Genomic DNA, 19,005 nt, shown 5'->3' with positions numbered 1-19,005 from the left:
TCCTTTTGATTGGGATTCTCAAATGCACATGCTTGTTTGGCATTAAGCGGTCACACCATTTTTGTAAGAACCCCGGGAAAGAAGCAGGAAGAAGCACTGCCTCTTAACTTCTAGCAAAGTGGTTAAAGTACTCCCTTCAAAAGCGGAAAGCCCTGGGTTCAAGTTCCCCCTCCATGTCTGGAGGTTTAAAAAAGCCAGTGTCTAACCACAGGTCTGCGGACCTTTAGCTGGGTGCCCTAACTATGAGAAATGAGTTATGCGGGTGTGGGGGGAAGTCTCCCTCAAGTCCAGCTCTTTGAATTTATTCTACTGAGGAAAAATAACATTTGAAAAATCAGAGCAAGGGGAGAATCCTGGGTGTCTCATCTCTAACCGCCATGCTACTGAGTAGTCTAACCATCAGGCTACAGCCACCAAGCAAGTTTGGGCACCTATAGAGTTCAGTGGCATTTGAGCAGGGATTCTGTGAATCCCACTGAGACCTGATTCTGGGAGCCAGGTGCCTCAGTCCTTTTGTGAATGTAGCCTTAAATATCCAGTGGCAAATGCTGAGCCATTAAGGACAGGCAGTGTAGGTGCATAAAATAAACAAAAGCAAAACTCTGATCAAATTACATAAAACTTGAGTCAGACACTGAAGCTGGCTGGCTGGCTGGGGTATGAATGTCTTTATATGTGTTTATTTCTGTCGAGGACAGCTAGTAAAGGACCTGCCCCTCAGCCAGAATGCAGAAGGGTAATTCAGCCACAAGGTGTATGAGACATTTTGCACAAGAAAAATGCCATGTATGCCCTGCTAATCCTAATCCAGATCTGAGTGAAGTCAGTGAAGCCACTGATTTCAATTGGTTTTGAATAAGGTCTTAAGGCCCAGAGCCTTAAGAGGGATCTATCAGCTACTGATTTCAATAGGAGTCAGAAACCTCATGCCCTTTGAGACTCAAGCACTAGCTACCCACATATATAAATGAAATGTAAAAATGATTTTTCAGATGAAGTAATTAACAGGATACACAAAATAACAAAGTATCAGGCAGTGTGACGTCATTCGGCTTCCTTATCAAACTGCCACCCTGGAACGTTTCTGTCTGTGCTTTGACCAGTAGTGTTAGCAACCAGTAAGAGACTGAATATCGAATGTGATTGCTCCTGCACTCTGGCACAGCTAGCTCAAGCCATTTTTTCAAGGAAAGGTGTGTACAAATCTAGCAAATGCCTTTTCCGGTCTTGTAGTCCTAGTTATGAGAACGAGTGACAGAAGTCTCGTTGTCTCACACAAAAAAAGAGCAGTTTTGTCATCTTGATGACTTGCCTTAACACCAGAGCTTTTTTTTTTTTTTTTTTGCCAGTACTTGCCAGTACTGAGTACCAGCACCTCAGCAGTCCCAGCCATGGAATTGGCTGGGGAGGGAGATGGTGAGTCTGCAGAGTACCAGCTCCATTTTTTCTTTTTCTTTTTTTTACAAAACAACCACTGCTTAACACCTTGCTCTGCAGCTACTCCAGCTGCATCAGTAGCATTGCTAGTAGAATAGTATACAACATGTGCATAAATGTTCCACATCACTCTGTGAAGATTAAATGGATTCTCCATCCTCTGTCCATATTCTTGGAAAATTCATAGAAAAGGGGACATTGTTTGAATAGCCGCACATATAAAAACTCAGTTGGGCTTCCTACCTCCATTCACATGCACACCATCCAACGAGGCATGGTGTAAACAGATAAAGAGCATAACTCATTTCCAGTTCTTCGGAGTATGCACTTGTGATAAACACACAAATATTTTTACAAAATTCGGCAAAGCAAGGCATGTCTTCACTGAAAAACCAAATGTAAATTCTGAATGGACACAAGGCACAAATAGTTTTTACTTTAGGCCACGTGTACACATAACAAGCTTATAGCAGTACAGCTGTGGTCACAGAGCTCATCTAGCTCATTAGGGAGGGAGAGGCCAAAGAGGCAAAATTAATTATTTTTTTAAATTAATGTTTAACACCCACACGGGTTCACATTGGTAGCTCCTCTTCCTCTTTGTTTGTCCAAGGCTTGGCATAATGCTGCCTGGGGACTCTGGGTGGAAAAGAAGATAATGAAGTACAAATAAATAATAATTCACAGATTTGTAGAATGTCACTTGAAGAGGGGAAAGGGGACGTGCAGGTTCCTGGACAAACAAGGCCATTTCTCTACTTGAAAGGAAGTCAGAGCAGAAAATGAGAGGTGAATGGAGGCTAAGGGGGAAACAGATGATCAAACATCACCATCTACTGGTGATCAGTGTTTGCTTCTCAGGAAGCACCTGACATATCTGTACTGAATCAATTTGCCATCCAGTCTCTGCTTTCATTCCGGTGACAGGCCTGTATTCTCAGAGATTATTTCCCAGATGGTCCCCTTTCCCCAGCTCACACTTTCAGAGCTTTGAGCTCAGCTGTGGGAATAGTAGTCTTGGGGCTTTAGACCTGCGGAGGGGTTTGGTGCCACTGCTTGGGCTTTCACACCTGGGTGAGGTGATACACCAGGTCTTTGGGCTTCAGCTTTACAAGAGACATCAGGCTCAGGGCTGCAGGCCTATGAGGCATGCCAGGGCCCAGGGCTTTGGTGAACCAGAGTGCACCAGGGCTTGGGCTTTCAGCCCTGTGGTAGATGCTGAGGGCCTGTAGGTCTGAATACATTTACCAGAACTCTACTCCAAACAGTTCTGGCTGAACTCAAGCCCTAGCTGACAGTCTTCATGAAATATTTATCAGCTCACATACTGTATCTGTGGACCTTCTTCAGAAAATAATATTTTCAGCATAAAGGGGAAAAAGTTGCCCATTCAGAGATTATCAAGACAAGCATGAGAACGTAGCAATCTCTTTGTGACATCATGGGGAGCACTTGCCAGCAGTCACCATGGCCCATTTTTTTCAGCTTTTTGGAAAGAGGCGTTCACTAGCATTTTTCCCTGACAAATACACTTTAAACCATAGGAATATATAATGGAATTATACCATTAGCCCTCCAGGGGGCATGTGTTAGCTTGCAAAGGAATAAAAAATAACCCGCTTGTTTTAATTATGTGTTATTATCTACAGTGGCAAATTGAATTGTCTGAAGTTTTCCTTTTTGCATGCTCATGTGTGTGCATGTGCTTACACAGACACCCAGGTCTACTTTAAAGTAAACTTGGCTGACACATGGATTCAAGACAATTACCTTCTTAGCCTTTTGTGTGCAGTGCCTATTTCTCTTCTATTGAGAGTCATGTTCATGCTGTCTGCACATGAATCATCAAGGACATGAATCCATCAAAATTCAACAGATTTTAGATATAGTTCTGGGAAATCCACCCTACCCCTCCCCAGTGAGTTTGACCAGCTATAACATGATGTGAATGAATTGGAAATAGCTCAGAAAAGAGCTGCAAAAGTGACTCAAGGTCTTGAAATCTTCTTTACAGCGAAAAAAAAAAAGAAAAAGAAAAAAGATCCATCCATGTAGTTTATCTAAGAGATAGGGATGAAAGTAACTTACATTTTTTTACAGGTATTGTTCTAGTGCAACCCGGGTCCCTACCAGCTCTTTAAACAGCTCCCTGCTGGCTGTTTACAGAGTTGTGTACCAAGGTACATCCGCTTACTTTCACCTCTGCTAAGAGAAGATTGAGAGAGGATTTGATCACAGACTGTAAGTACTTATATGGGAAGAATATTATATTCTGAGCATAGATGGCTCTTTAACTTGGTAGATGAGGGTTTAACATGATCCACTGGCTGGAAGTTAAAGCCAGGCAAATTCAGGCTAGTACTAAGGTTCAAATTTTAATCAGGGAGGGACAATGGAACAACTTACTGAGAAGTGTGGTGGATTATCTGCCACTTGAAGTCTTTAGATCAAGAATGGCTGCCTTTTCTAAAACACGTTCCATAGCTCAACCAGAAGCTATGGACCTGATGCAGAAATTATTTGACAAAATTCTGCTGCCTGTGTTATTGTGGGGATGATCATAACGGTCATTTCTGACCTTCAGATCAAGGAATCAATGTATCTGTGATATACTGGAACTAAGTTCTACAGCTACAGTCCCATTCCTCCAGGGCAGAATTTGTATAAAATGCTATGGAAACATGGAAGACATATTCTGGGAGCGGAGAAAACCTCCCCTGACTTCAAGAAGAGATTTAGAGCTCATTTTTATTATACATTAACTATTGTGGTAATATTGGCTGTCTGAGAAGCTCAAAAATGTCCTTAGTTATCTGATCTCATCCAAACCCTCAGGATTCAAAGCATAAAGCTGGTGAATAAGTGAGGTGATGGGTACTGTAGGTGTTCTTTCTAATTTCCTGATTTTCAAGCCCAAAAAGTAACTAAAATGAGGTGCAGATGTACAGAAAGCACAGCTTTTACTTCACACACTGATGGTCATTGATCATCAGCAGTGAGTTAATAGTACAGAAGCAGAACTAGCGTAAACTGCCATACCACCTCTGAAATTAATAAGCAGCATTGATTTATATCAGCTGGGGACCAGGCCTTTTACTTTAAACTTGATAATAGTGTGAAGTTGACAGTTCTGTACATTTAAAGAACTATAAATATATTTGGAAAGGAATAAGTGTTTGATCATGCCAAAAAAAAGAGATGTTGATAATCCACAAATCAATACCCTATCAAAATTTCTATTGTAGTGCATTTGTCAAGGGAGACTATAACATAGTTTCCATACACTTGTGTCAACATAAAAAGTTACACGAGAACAAATCAATAGCAAATTTTACTTCTATTACATATTTATCTTCCACACTGTTTTTTGTTTAGCGCTCAGATACTCCTATTTAGTCAAGTCATGCTGATGTAAATAATGATCAAAACATTTAACTACTATGTGCTGTGCTGGCAGCATAAGGAGGAAAAGTTGCACCCATTTGGTAGATACTGATGTCTACAAGCTGGCATAAAATATATCATCTACAAACTGGTCACCATAGTTCTAGCATGCCATTGAACAAATGTAGGCTATTAGACCCTGCCCAAACACTGGCATCTCAGGAATTTTTCAGGTCTGTATCCAAAATCTGTTGAATGTGAGTGGTTTCATAGGCATGAGTTTCACTAGAAACCACCATCAGAAGTGCAGGCACAGAAATCATGGTTGTGACTTTGAATAGGAAAAGAATAAATAAAGGGGTTCTTTGCATATAGGATGCTAAGAAGATCGTTTTTGATGCCCAATGTTGACTGAAACTAGCATTCTGACTGGGCTAGTGAACTCAATTTTCAGATGTGCTGTGCACTCACATATCAAGATGAAGCCAATGGGAGCTATGAATGCCCACCCACTCTACAAAATGTTCTCTCTCCCTGGGGAGCAAATGTTTGCAATGTAGTGAAGGCAGTCTCAGACAGCATCTGGGGAAAGATGTGACATAAACCCATCTTACTGCCTGGCTGGCTTCAAACTCAGAATGTGAAACATGAAATATTGTGTTATAGAAATACTATTTGGTTAACTTCACTAACTTCTAAAACACCATCCCAACAGCTGGCAGAAAAGAATGCACTATAATGTAACATGGTAGCCCAGCCATGCCTCCTGTATTAATTAACTGAGCACTACTGTGTTCAGCTCTATGTAATATGCAGAAGATGCAATCTTTGCTCCAGAGGTTTTAGACTATCATAAAGTTTGCAATATTAGGCAAATAAAGGCCACAGACCAAAGATAATGCAGATCTTTAGTATCTTCACTGTGCTCGTTTCTAGCATAAATCCATCTTGAAAGGCTTCATGGAAAGAGTGAGATTTTCTATTATTTAATTCAAAAGAAACAGGACACTTTCTCCAGATGATGAAGCAAACTTTGGAAGAAGGCCCAGAGATAAAAGTGGTAAGGTTTGGTGAATACAATATGCTATCCATACATAAACACACAAATAACCAAAAGACAAATCATGCCCTTTCTATTTGATTGACTGCTTTTGAGATTGCATGAAGGAACAAAGAACAAATATAAATTTCCAAGAAGAGAGAGCATATAGTGTGTCTCTCATTTTGTAAGACCCCTTTTCAGTTGTCTCAGAACACCACTCTTCAACACACACAGAAGAAGTCTCGTTATATTTAAGGTGCAGCATGTGGAATATGGAATTTTGCCTAAGTTGACATACATACTACAAAGGGAAGTGTTTTGGTTGGAAGCTCGAGTGCAATGAAGTGAGTAGGCAGAAGTAAGTATAAGTACAGAGGGAGACAGAGTTGTGCAGAGCCTTGAAGTAAGGCACTGCTAGCTCAGATATGCTGGGGGGAGACTATCAGCCTACTGTTGCCAACTTGGGCCAGGTCTACACTACAATGAAAAATTGATATAAGATACGCAACTCTAGCTATGTGAACTGCATAGTAGAGTCAAAATATTGGAAATGGATTTGTTGCACCATCCCCACAGTGGGAGGTTGATGGGTGGAAGTGTCCTGTCGACTTCCCTTACTCTTCACAGAAGTGAGACGTTCCAGGGTCAACAGTGGAGCCCTGATGCTTAGATTTAGTGTGCCCTCATTAGGCATGCTAAATCAAACCCCAGAATATTGACCACAATGTCAATCTTCCAGTAAGTTTAGATGTACCCTTACTAAATTTCCAAACAGGCATCTTTTCCCATACTGACCCTCACACTTGGGAGGTGCTCCTTAAATCTACCTTCAAATTCTTCTCAGAACTCTCCTTTGTTATGATGCCCACAAAAATCTTGCAATGGTTAGTCTTCTTCCTTGTATTCCCCTATCACCACATGTTGTGTCTTTTCTTATCTGAAGATTGTAAGTTGACTGGGGGCAGGAATCATCATTTAATTCTGCGTCTGTACAGCACTGGTACAATGTGATCCTAATCTATTAATAGTAATAATCATATAATCAAGTAATAATAATACTATCATATCATATCATCTAGTAATAATAATAATCTAGTAATAATCATATCATCATCATCATCCCCCCCTTGAAATTAGGGAACTTTTGGAATTACAACATAAGGAAGTTAAAGGAAAAGTAAAAAAAGATTATTATATGTGAAAACTACTCTAAGGGCAAATCTGAAGAATTTGATTGGTGCCATTCATATGTGAGTGATACCAGTTGTAGAGTACACTCCTAGAGTGATCACGTGAGATCAAAAAGAGAAGAAAAAACCTGACATCCAAACAAGATGGCTCCTGGCAATGTCTAGGGTAATGAACATCACTCAGGATATGGACAGGATGTACATTGGATGTTGTGATGAAGGAAAAAGTGTGCTGTCTCCAGAGGAAGCAACTGACAATGCAGAATATAAAAGGAGTGAGAATAAAAGATTGTCTGGTTGCAATAACAAGCAATGGCTGTTTGTACATCCCAGTCCAACAAAGCATCAAAGAAAATAGAAAACAAATTGCAAAAGACAGACTTGCAAGATTTAGACAGAAATCAATGTATGGACGGACAGTGGGTGAGAAAGATTTAAAACTTTAGTGATAACCTAGATTAACCAACTCATAGTTTGTACAAGGATACCTCAAAAGAGACATAAGGTAGATGAAATAATGTCTTGTATTGGACCAGTTACTGTTGGTAAAAGAGACATGCTTTCATGTCTACACAAACCTTTTCTTCAGGCCTAGTCAAATACAAGATATTAGCTCACACACCTTATTTCTAATATCCAGGGACCAACACAGCCACAAAAATATGGCAACAAAATGACCAGCAGATTTGCTCCCTGAACTGCAGAAGGTGATCTAAAAAGGAAGAGATGATGGAACACATACTGAGTGCTTGCAGGAGCCTGAGTAGGAGAGAAGACATAAAGAGGTGCAATGAGATTCAGCGAGGGTCTTCACTCCAGCTAGTGTGGCAAGTGCAGATTGAAATGAGCCATGCAGTTTTATGACCATCCAATTGACAGCGCTCTAGAGAACAAACAAGCTATGGTTTTTGTGGGGTCTGTCACAGACTAGATCAAATGGTGCAGGCACACAGGCTGGACATACTGCTTGGAGAAGAGAAGACAAAAAAACCGAGGTTAACTGATAGTGATGCTCCAGCAGACAGATATTTTAAAAGGAGCCACAAAGAGGAGAGTGAGGTGTGAAGAACACTGCACTTGCAGTGGAACCACTACTGAAGAACAGAACACAAAGTGATCCCTGAGATGTTGTAGCACTTGGACTGATCCCTATAGGTAGGATGAGCAGCTCTAGGACACTTTAGGAGAGCAGGACATCATTGCCCCCTGAAGACAACACTGTTAGACCCAGTGAAAATTTTAAGGCAAGTCGAAGTTGAACGAGTGCATTGGAGCACCTAAAATGCAGCAATTCTGACACAGATTTAATAATCTTCCTGACAACCCAAATCTACAGGAAATAATCTCAGAGGGGTAGCTGTGTTAGTCTGTAACTTCACAAAAACAAGCAGTCCTGGGGCACCTTAAAGACGGAGGGCCACTTCTTCAGATTTGGAGCAGATAATAAGAATCCAGGGTTTACATGGGGAGGGGAGAGGGGAAGGAAAGAGGAGGAGGAGAAGAATCAGAAAGAGGGGTAGTCACCTGTCATCAATAGGAGCAGTGGAAGAAGTAAATTAAGTTGGATGTGTGCCATTCCTGCAAATATCAAAGGTGGGGAAATTGTCCTTTTAATGTGTAAAATTCTGTTAAGCCTCTGGTAAAATGAGTCAGACTTGCAAATGAATTCCAGTTCAGATGCTTCCCTTTGTATTCTTGTGGTAAAATCCTTCTGTAAGAGAATGGCAACTTTCAGATCCTTTACTGAATGTCCAGGGAGGTTAAAGTGTTCCTCTACAGGTTTACATATATTGCAGTTCCTGATGTCTGATTTACATCCATTCATCCTTTGGTGCAGAGACTGTCCAGTTTGCCCAATGTACATGGCAGAGGGGAATTGCTGGCACATGATGGCATATATCACATTAGTGGATGTGCAGACATATTAGTCCCTGATCGCATGGCTGACGTGGTTAGGTCCAGTGATGGTGTCTTTAGCATAAATATGCGAACAGAGCTGGCAACAGGGTTGGCTGCAGGGATAGGTTCCTGCATTAGAGTTCCTGTGGTATGGTGAGTAGTTGCTAGTGAGTATTTTCTTGAGGCCTGTAGGAAAGAACAGGCCTGCCATTCAAGGCCTGTGAGAGTGAGGGATCATGTTCCATTATAGGCTGTATATTGTCAATGATGCACTGTGGGGGGGAGTTAAGCTGAGGGCTGTAGGTGATGGCAAGTGGCGTTCTGTTATTTAATTTTAGTTTGCTGTCAGCAGCTATTTGTGACTCATTAGGATAAACAGTAAACAATAGCTTTTCCACTTTTATGCATAAATATATTATAAACTGTGAAGGCTATTTATTTTAAAAGAAATCCCCATTATAATGTAATATTGAGGGAAAATAACAATATAGCAGCAACATGACTGAAGCAATAGAAAGTCACACTTTTTGCTTCAGCATCCTGGCTAGACTGTAAGGAAGCAGACTGGCCTGACACAACAGTTCAGGCTGGAATAATCAAAACAAAAGATAGACACCAAGAGAAAAACAAGAGGGGTAGCTTCAGGAGACAGGTGAGAGGTGGATTTTGATGAAGTTATAAATCCCAAATGCATTTTTGCTTTTCCTGCTTTCAAGGAAACTATTTTTGCACACAGTAACTCCATACCCCCAGGATAATTTTTCCTTCCATAGATTAGGTTAGTATATCATCAGCATACAGTTTTCAAAAAACAAACAAACAAAAAAAAAACACCTGTTGGAACTATTTTAGGGTTATTAAAGTTCACTATCTACCCAGCATCTGCAGAAAATAACATACAGTTAACTATTACCTGTATTTATAAAAATGCTTACTTATTTTGTTTCTATTAATTATAGAGTAGACATGTTTGTTCACATAATGTGGCACTGGATGAGATGCTAGTTCTCATACACGCAGTGTGTGTTTACATAGGGGCACTAGCTTATCCTATTCTCTTTCTTTACCGTGGCAAACATATGCTTAGTTTTCTATTAAGCTGGCAACACCACCGGACACCCTTTTGCTGGCTTTCAAAGGAGAAATAGGTGCTGTTTATATGAGCCAAACAAAGGTTAGTAAATCCATTGAGCAGTTAGATTTGCTTGAATAGCTCTTAAAAATCACTGCAGACTTTAGGTAAGGTTAATTGAAGCCAGGGTTCTTTCCAGCTCTAGGTCTCTGTCTCTCTCACTCTCTAGGCCAGATCATGACAGAACCTGAGCAGCTGTGTGACAGGAAGAAGGCACTGCACAGGTGTCTGACTGCACCAACGCTGGAAGCCAACTGTTTCCTAAGCCTGATTCACCACTGTCTCACTCCATTTCTACGCTTGAGTAATCTTGCTGGTTTTAGCGGAGTTCCTCCAAAGTACAGATTGAACCTCTCTAATCCAAAACTCTCTCATCTGTAACCAGGCATGATTTTAGTTAGCTGGATGACCACTTGTCATGGGTGTGGCCTAGTTTCACATGGTCCCATAAAGTTTGTTTACAACCACCAGTCCTGGCTCCCAATGTTCTGTGCTGTTATTTAATTGTAATTTACCCCTAAATGTCTTCTAAGAGGCCAATAAGCAGCAGAAGAGTTGGTAATGTGATAGACAATGCTGACCTGCATTTGTCCATCAAATTCTCTCATCTTGCACTGGTCAGGTCCCAAGGGTGCTGGATAAGAGAGGTTCAACCTGAAGTATGAGGAGAATCTGGTTCCTGCACAAAGAATAGTACATTCAGTTTTGGGTACCTCCTGGCCAAAAAGACCCAACACACTAGAGTGTGCCAGCGAAGACAGTTACAAATAATTAGGGACTGGAAGGAATTACTTTAGAGAAAATATTGAGAGAGCTAATAATTTGGGCCAAATTCCCAAATATGTCTCAGTGAAATCAACTCTCAGTGAAATTCCATGATTTACATAAGTAAGCATTTTTATAAATACAGGTAATGGTTAACTGTATGTTATTCTCTGCAGATGCTGGGTAGATAGTGAACTCTGCTCTTACTTATACCATAGCAATGCAGTTGCACCAGTGAAACTAGGCCTATGTCTAGACTGCAGGGCTCTGTCATCAAAACATCTGTTTTGTTAACAGAGCAAGCATCCAGACTGCAGATCTGTTGGCAGAGATCTGCCAGTCGGGAGCATTCCTCATTCCATGAGGAAAAAGAGATGTCTCAATCAAGCAGGGGTTTCCAACATTGAGCCCAGCGTGGACAGGCCAAATGTCAGAAAAGCCTCTCCCGACAGAACTGTTGCCAAAGATATGCAAATGCATTGTGTAATTTGCATATCTTTTGCTGACAGTTCTCTGCACGCTTTGAGTAAGAACTGAAGTATAAGCTAAGTCAGGCTGTCAGCATTTGGCTTTCTGTGTATAGTTGGAATGCTGAATGGTAAGTGCTGAGTAAAGGTGGAGGGAAAAGGTACATGGTAATAGTTCACAGATGTAGGAACTGTACACTACTAAGGAAGGAGAGAAATTTCGGAACGTTGCAGCCAGAGGTAAGAAGATGAAAGTAAATAAGGAAAGACTTAGGCTGAATATGATTTCCTGCCAGTGACATGTATTAGGCTGTGGAACAATACTCAAAGGGAAATGGAAGAAACATGGTTCCTTTGGATGCTTAAAAGTAGAATGGATCGATTGCTAAGACATATTAGTGGGAGCAATCGTGTCTTGGCAGAAGAATGACTAGGGTGACCTCACAGGTCTTTCCCATTTCTAAATGCTGCCATTCCTTTTCACACAGTAGCTATGATCCTTTTGGCATACATGACTGAAGACACTGCTGTCTTGGCAACACCACCTATGTTGGTCTGATGCTGTGGTCCTGAGGAAAGGCTGAACATCACTTTGCATCATCTGACACCTGTGGAGAGGGGTTGAAACTCCTGATATTTGAATGGCAGTGCTCTGCCTTGCGGCCCAGCAGTGCATGATGCCACAAGGGGCAAGGTGCTGGAGGCTGGGAGACTGCATGCTTGGAGCAACTGCTTCAGTAATCATGAATGACAGCCCAACACTGCAAACTGGTGCCAGTGAAGCGGTAGGGCCTGGCTCTGCCCTCACACTACCCCTTCCTTGCCCTTCCCACGCTCAGAGTTCCTGAGCCCTTGCACTCCAGGAGCAAAGTTTTGGCTTGTTCAGGAACAAGGCAGGCAAAGCAAAATCCTTTGTCCCTCTTCTGTTTCTGGCACATCAGGCCAGAGCTAGTGCTCAGCTCAGGTTAAGTATGTATACCTGTAGGAAAGCTGTTTTCCAAAGGTGGTCAGAACTGGATTTTCCATTCCTTAGGAAATCCCATGAATTACATATTTGTCCCATCCTGAAATGACATGAACACAAATACACACAAAACCAAAACAAACAAAAAAAACTCATCCTAACTCAGGATAGGCTATCCACCCCCCTAATTACTACAGCAAAGGTTGGTTGAGTGTGATGTTTCCTCTCAGTGAACTCAAAACATCTTGTTGTGATTTCAACAACTGAATTTTAAAAACTTGACCTCCCTCTGGACACAACTTCCCCACCTGTGTAACCCGGAGGGTGTGGACTCAAATAGGGGCACTTTGGAGCTTAATGCAGGTGCCTCTACAATTTGAGCTTAAAGCTAACTCCCACTCAGCTAAGGCTATAGGGAAGACTCATTCTTTCTCCGGATCTGGGTGCCACTACATGGGACAGTGAACCACACCCACTAGGTGTGTGGGTAACACTGGCCCTTAACTCCAGCACTACAACTGCAAGTCACATTAAAGCCCAGCACGGGTCTTGGGTAACAGTCAGGTAACAGAATGGCAGGTAGGTGCATCCCTGATTCCTGGCCCTGCTCAGGGCACTGCAGACACTCCCCTCAGCTTGGACCTGGGAGGGCTCAGCAGGCTGGACCTGGCCGGGCCATGCCAGTGCCCCTTGCCCGGCTCCAAGTGCCCGAGTGACTGCAAGCTTGGCTGCTGCTTGGCAGGGAGGAGTGCTTTAACTGTGTGCGCTGTGCAGAAAATTCTTTCCCCTGGTTTAAAAAACATGAATTCATATTTTTTTAAATTTTGTTTTAAATTAACAGGTACATCTAGGAGCAGCCTTAGCCTTACTGGCCGGGGCATCTGCTCTGCAGCTAATTCAGCATTTCCTGTCCTCTTCGTGTATTTCACATGCTGCAACAGTTTTTCTCTCTCACTATTTAACACCTTCCCCAGAGTTGGATGTTTCCGCCACGGGGAAGGGAACGTCTAGTTCGAAGTTTGCACATTACACCCCTGGGTCCCCCGCGGGATGGTAACCGCTGTCTGGGCAGCTTCTGTACCTCGATGGGCTTGTAGCACGACTCCAGCTTCAGCACCGTCCACCGACGAGCCTCGGAGGTTCCCGCTCAGGAAGGCGTTCAGAGCGGTCCATCTCCAGCACGGCGGGGGTGTTACCTGGGGGCTGCAACCAGCCCCTTCCCCGCGGGAACACTGGGCGGCGCGGTTAACCATTAACCCGGCTCCCCGGGCGGGGGCAAAGCCTCGCTCTCTCAGCGGTGACGTCGGGCCCCGTCCGGTCCACGCGGCGGCTCCCCGGGAAGGGGCCCTTGGCTGGGGGCCGAGCCACGCGCCGGGGGCTGGCGGCCGCATAAAGGCCAGGCGGGCGGGCGGGAGCCGGGCTGGGCCATGCAGTGTAAGGCGGCCCTGCCCCCGACGTGCCTCTCCGCTTTGGGCCGGCTGCGGGGCTGATCTGCCGGCGCCCGAGCGCTCCGGGACACCCGGCTGCTCCGCTGGGCCGGGGAAGGAGGGGCGGCCCGGGGGGCCGCTGGCCCTGCGCTCGCCGCCTGCCCCGGCAGGGGGCAGCTGCTCGCATGGAGGCGGCTGGGGCGGGGCCGCGCTAGTGAAGAGCATGGCTCGGGCGCCCGGCGGACAGGAGGACTCCTTCCCGCAGCCGCAGCCCCCGCCCCAGGGCTCCGCCGGGACCCCGGAGGATCGCTATGCGGAGCTGCTGGGGAAGGCCTTGCTCGCCTACCCCGCCCCGGGGCTGCCCGCGGGCATCAAGGCAGGTAAGAGCCCGGCCACCGCCTGGGGACTGCACTGCGCTCGCCCGCCCGCTAACGCGCACCTCCCACCTGCGGGCGCCGCTTCTGTGCTCCCCCTCCCTCCCTGCGCCCTTAGACCGCGAGCGGCCGCCCTGCAGCGGAGCGTGGCTGTGGCATCTCCAAGCCGGGGGGTCCGGTGCCTGCGTGGTACCATCGCTGGCTTGCACACCCGCCTGCAAGCCGCCGATCCTGTCCCAGCTCGGAGGCGGTCTAGAGAAAATAGCGGAACTCCAGAGATCCGTCCGCCCAACCGAACTCATCTCCGAGCAAAGGTTGTTGTGTGTGTGTGATACACCTGTGTGCGCACAGGCAGACCCGCGGGCATACGCAGAGAGCTAGAGAGTCCAAGGATAGGCGTGCAGGGCTGAGCAGGGACACGGTAAATACTCTGTACAGCGGCAATGTGGTGAACAAATGTAATGATGCCCTCGGATTTATTTTCTTTTCCCCCTGACACTCAGAAATGCATTTTAACAGTGAAGCCCTTTCCTCGGAAGAGGAGGATAGAGATACCCCTGAGAGTAAAGTCAAATCCTTGGACAAAAACCTGTCTCCGAAGAAGACCATCACACAGATGATGAAGGATAAAAAGAAACAAACGCAGCTCACCCTACAGTGGTAAGGCTTTTACACACCTACACACTGAACACACCTGCCCTAGAAGGAGCTGCTTTCTTTCTTCGAGGAATGCTAGTAATTATTTACAAAGTCTGAGTGAAATCTCTGTAAGAAAGCTTTCCTAAAAGAAGTTACTTTACTACTTTCAGAAAATTGCTACCTATCGGTGCATTTACTACTTTTGTTGCTATCTATTGGTGCATAGGTAAAGCAGATCAACTGTTACAATATGCAGGATTTTAAGCCACAAAGGACATTTAAGTATTTGTCTACCAACACAAGAAATTGTTCTCTGTAGCCCATTTTCACAATATTTGCCATTTGATCTAGTGCTGTTTTGAAAAACACTTTATCTAAAAATATCGTCCACAAGATACCTGAAGGAGATATTCCACATTTTTTTAGGTGGCAGTTAACGGTTTTAATGTAGACTAGAGTAAAATGGGATGAGAGTTGTATTAGGAGGTTGTTTATAGAAAAGTCAACCTCTTCAGGAGCACTTTCACTGCTATTGATGTGTCACTCCTGAAAGCAATTAAAAGCAGGAGGATCCTAAAAGAAATATCCTCTTCTGGGTACCAAATAATGCAATAATAACCAGCATCTTATTTAGACATTATTTTAGTATGGTACTGTTATCTCTCCTTCTAAAAATAAGTAGCTTATAACCTTGAGACAAACATTAGTGAAAGAAGGGTTGAATTGCCAGAACTTTGGTCGTTTTACTGAGTTGTAAGGAACTGGTCATGGTTCCCAGATTGGAACCCCCAGTTTTACTGTATTTTATTTGGGCAAAGAAAACATCCAATAACAGTCCTTATTTGGCAAATATTCCCTTAGAAACATTGTTCAGGTCAGATAACTCTTGCAGAAGTCAACAGATCTTTGTTACAAACTGAAGGAGGACCCCAAAATCATTTTGTCTTACTGTGAAAATTGCATAATAAATACCAGGCTGCATTTCTACTGCAGATTTCTCAATCTAGTTTACCCTAGGCAGTGAGGCCTGAATTTTTTCAATAGTGTTTCCTAGAAAAAGTCCATGTATGCATTTATGCAATTTTGGAGGGGGGGTGAGAGGCTGTTGTACAGCAATGGTACTGATAATAGTGCAGGGGAGAAGTGGGGAGGGTTTGAAAGAGCTACCAAACTGCCAGCATGGAGGTATCCCCAAATGCCATGTTCACCTAGTACAAAATGGAAGAAGCAGGCTTCATTTCAATCCTTAAAGTATCTCCTTAATGTCCATTCCCGTTAGCCTCTGTGTCACTTTTAAAGGAAGCGCCAAGGTATGCAAGCATGAGTCAGGTAAACAAAAATAGCCTCTAGATGAGACTGTGCGTGACTTCTAGTTTAGCGGCTCTTTAATAAGCATTTTCAGTGTTTCCTAGCACTGGATTTTTAGTCCAAGGTTGTATATTGAACTCGTCCAAGCATGGAATCAGGATTTAGATTTATGCTCTGGATCAGTCAAAAATGATTGATTTGGATTAAAATTATCCCCAGGGATATCTTTATTGCATTTCAGTGAGTAACACCAAGGAGGAGTTCCTCCCATTATTTTGAAGTGGTGGCTTTTTATTCTTTCTTTCTTTCTTTCTGGAGAAGGAATTTGCAGTACTCATGGTCCTCCGTAAAGCACAGCAGATCGCAATAAGCCTTTTGACTCCTCCATCTTGCCAAAGGTGCTGTACAATACATTACTGCTAGTAACTTATAAATAGAACTCTGAGCAAATTTTGCAGAAAGGACAGGGAAAAGGAATGGGAGAAAATAAAAAGAGGAAACAAAAGGAGTGACTTTTCATTCTGGTTATTGTTTTTACTCTGCAGGCTGGAAGAAAACTACATTGTGTGTGAAGGAGTTTGTTTACCACGATGCATCCTTTATGCCCATTATTTAGACTTCTGCAGGAAAGAGAAGCTAGAACCAGCCTGTGCTGCAACATTTGGGAAGGTAAAGAGGAAATATTTGACTGTCCATTGCTTGTTTGACTAGTTCTTCCTCGAGATCATGTTTAACTCCTCTTATATTATCATGACTCTCAGAAATAAATGGGTCCTTATGCTTTCTAGAGCCTCTGCCTTTGAATTGAATTGGGTTCAACTAGACCTACCTTGCTCCCTCTAAATGGGGTGTTAAACAGTCATCTCAAAGGAATGAAATTACAATTCCTCTTGATTTGCACTGTGAAATCAAGAAGAGACATGATCTCTCAGGGTTATCATTTTGCAATGAGACCATGTGATTCTTCATGTAAAAAGCACAGAGTGCGGGATTTGGTATAGAAAACACACCTTATACTTGCCAGCTTTTAGTGCAATTAAACAGGGAAATGTTGTAATGTTTGTAGGAGACGAAGAGTGCAAATCAGAATGAGTAGCTAAGTTGGAAACTTTTGACTCCCCCTCTCTTCAATCTCTCTCACCCAATGAGTTCTAAACCCATTTAATTAGAGTGAGAGATACAGACTTTCCGAATTAAACCAGATACAGTTAATGAACTAGAAAACCAAGAATGCATCACGGATCAATTTTGTAAAATGCCATGGATCCATTTGGTTTGCTCACAGAAATGCATAAGTCTAATGAAAGAGCAATAATGGCAATCGGCTCCAGGTCATAAAATGCATAACATGTTCCCTATTCCCATTTTGTTACCTATCTTGGATGTATTTGTGGAGTTCCTCATTGATTAAATGACTTCAGTCAGCACAACTCAGGAAACAACAACTTTCCACTAACACAGTATTATTGTGAATGTTATTTTCTCTGATCATGGGATCAATGATTTTTCATCTTGTGCATCTGCTACCTGAAGCATCATTGAAATGACTATTGATGAGGAACGAAGATTAGGGCACTATCCTAGTGTTTGAGAGACAGGGGTTTAGGTTCCTGATCTGCCACAGACTTCTTACATGATCTTGGGTAAGCCATTTAGTTCCTCTGTTCCTCAGTTTCTGATCTGTATAATGGGGATATCCTTTACTGTGTTGTTGTGAGGATAAATACCTTAAACATTAGGAGGTGCTCTGCTACTGTGCCAGTGGGGGGAAGGGTCATATACATGAGAGAAGCTGTGTCTACACGTGCATGCTACTTCGAAGTAGCGGCACTAACTTCGAAATAGCGCCCGTCGTGGCTACACGCGTCGGGCGCTATTTCGAAGTTAACTTCGACGTTAGGCGGTGAGACGTCAAAGTCGCTAACCTCATGAGGGGATCGGAATAGCGCCCTACTTCGACGTTCAACGTCAAAGTAGGGACCGTGTAGACGATCCGCGTCCCGCAACGTCAAAATTGTGGGGTCCTCCATGGCAGCCATCAGCTGGGGGGTTGAGAGACGCTGTCTCTCCAGCCCGTGCGGGGCTCTATGGTCACCGTGTGCAGCAGCCCTTAGCCCAGGGCTTCTGGCTGCTGCTGCTGCAGCGGGGGATTCATGCTGCATGCACAGGGTCTGCAACTCGTTGTCGGCTCTGTGGATCTTGTGGTGTTTAGTGCAAGTGTGTCTGGGAGGGGCCCTTTAAGGGAGCAGCTGGCTGTTGAGTCTGCCCTGTGACCCTGTCTGCAGCTGTGCCTGGCACCCTTATTTCGATGTGTGCTACTGTGGCGTGTAGACGTTCCCTCGCAGCGCCTATTTCGATGTGGTGCTGCGCAACGTCGATGTTGAACATTGACGTTGCCAGCCCTGGAGGACGTGTAGACGTTATTCATCGAAATAGCCTATTTCGATGTCGCCACATCGAAATAGGCTACTTTGATGTAGGCTTCACGTGTAGACGTAGCCAGAGAGAGAAGAAGAGAGAAAAAGAGAGAGAGATTTGTGTGTCTTAGCTTTCAGAGTGCAGATTTAAGATAATAAATAAATCCATTGCAAAACAAAGTATCTAAGGGCCAAATCCTGCTGGTCTTATTTAGGGTTTATGGCAGTTTTGTTTATGTAAAGATACAGGGGCCTTTTTAATATTCTCTTGTCAGGTTTCCATTGGTACTGTGTAGTATACAGCAAGATGAATGCAGAGTGATTGTGTTGGAGTCATCAGTGCACAGGAGTAGTAGCCAGGCCTCCTGAACCATATTTCTAGCTGTGCCTCTGGCTCCCTGTACAAGCTTAGAAGACTTACTTACCCTTCTGTGCCTCTGATTTGTAATACTACTACTTCCCACTGAGCGAAAAACTCAACCAATCCATGTTCACAAAGTGCTTTGAGATCCTAGATTTTATCTAAATTCAAATATTCACCTGCTGAGAGCTGGTGTGGC

At 43.7% G+C, this 19,005-nt stretch overlaps 1 protein-coding gene across 1 annotated transcript in view; it reads left to right on the top strand.

The window, feature by feature from the left end:
* The first annotated feature begins 13,330 nt into the window (after positions 1-13,330).
* RFX6 (regulatory factor X6) overlaps positions 13,331-19,005 on the top strand; it is a 52,746-nt gene continuing 47,071 nt past the window's right edge. The window contains exons 1-3 of the mRNA XM_074989118.1: positions 13,331-14,087; positions 14,585-14,741; positions 16,574-16,697. Coding sequence (XP_074845219.1) covers positions 13,331-14,087; positions 14,585-14,741; positions 16,574-16,697 — 1,038 coding nt within the window. The remainder of the gene's footprint in view (positions 14,088-14,584; positions 14,742-16,573; positions 16,698-19,005) is intronic.

This window comes from Carettochelys insculpta, chromosome 3, assembly GCF_033958435.1.
Source record: "Carettochelys insculpta isolate YL-2023 chromosome 3, ASM3395843v1, whole genome shotgun sequence".
Taxonomy (NCBI): domain Eukaryota; kingdom Metazoa; phylum Chordata; order Testudines; family Carettochelyidae; genus Carettochelys; species Carettochelys insculpta.
This window is presented reverse-complemented; position numbering and strand designations above follow the sequence as displayed.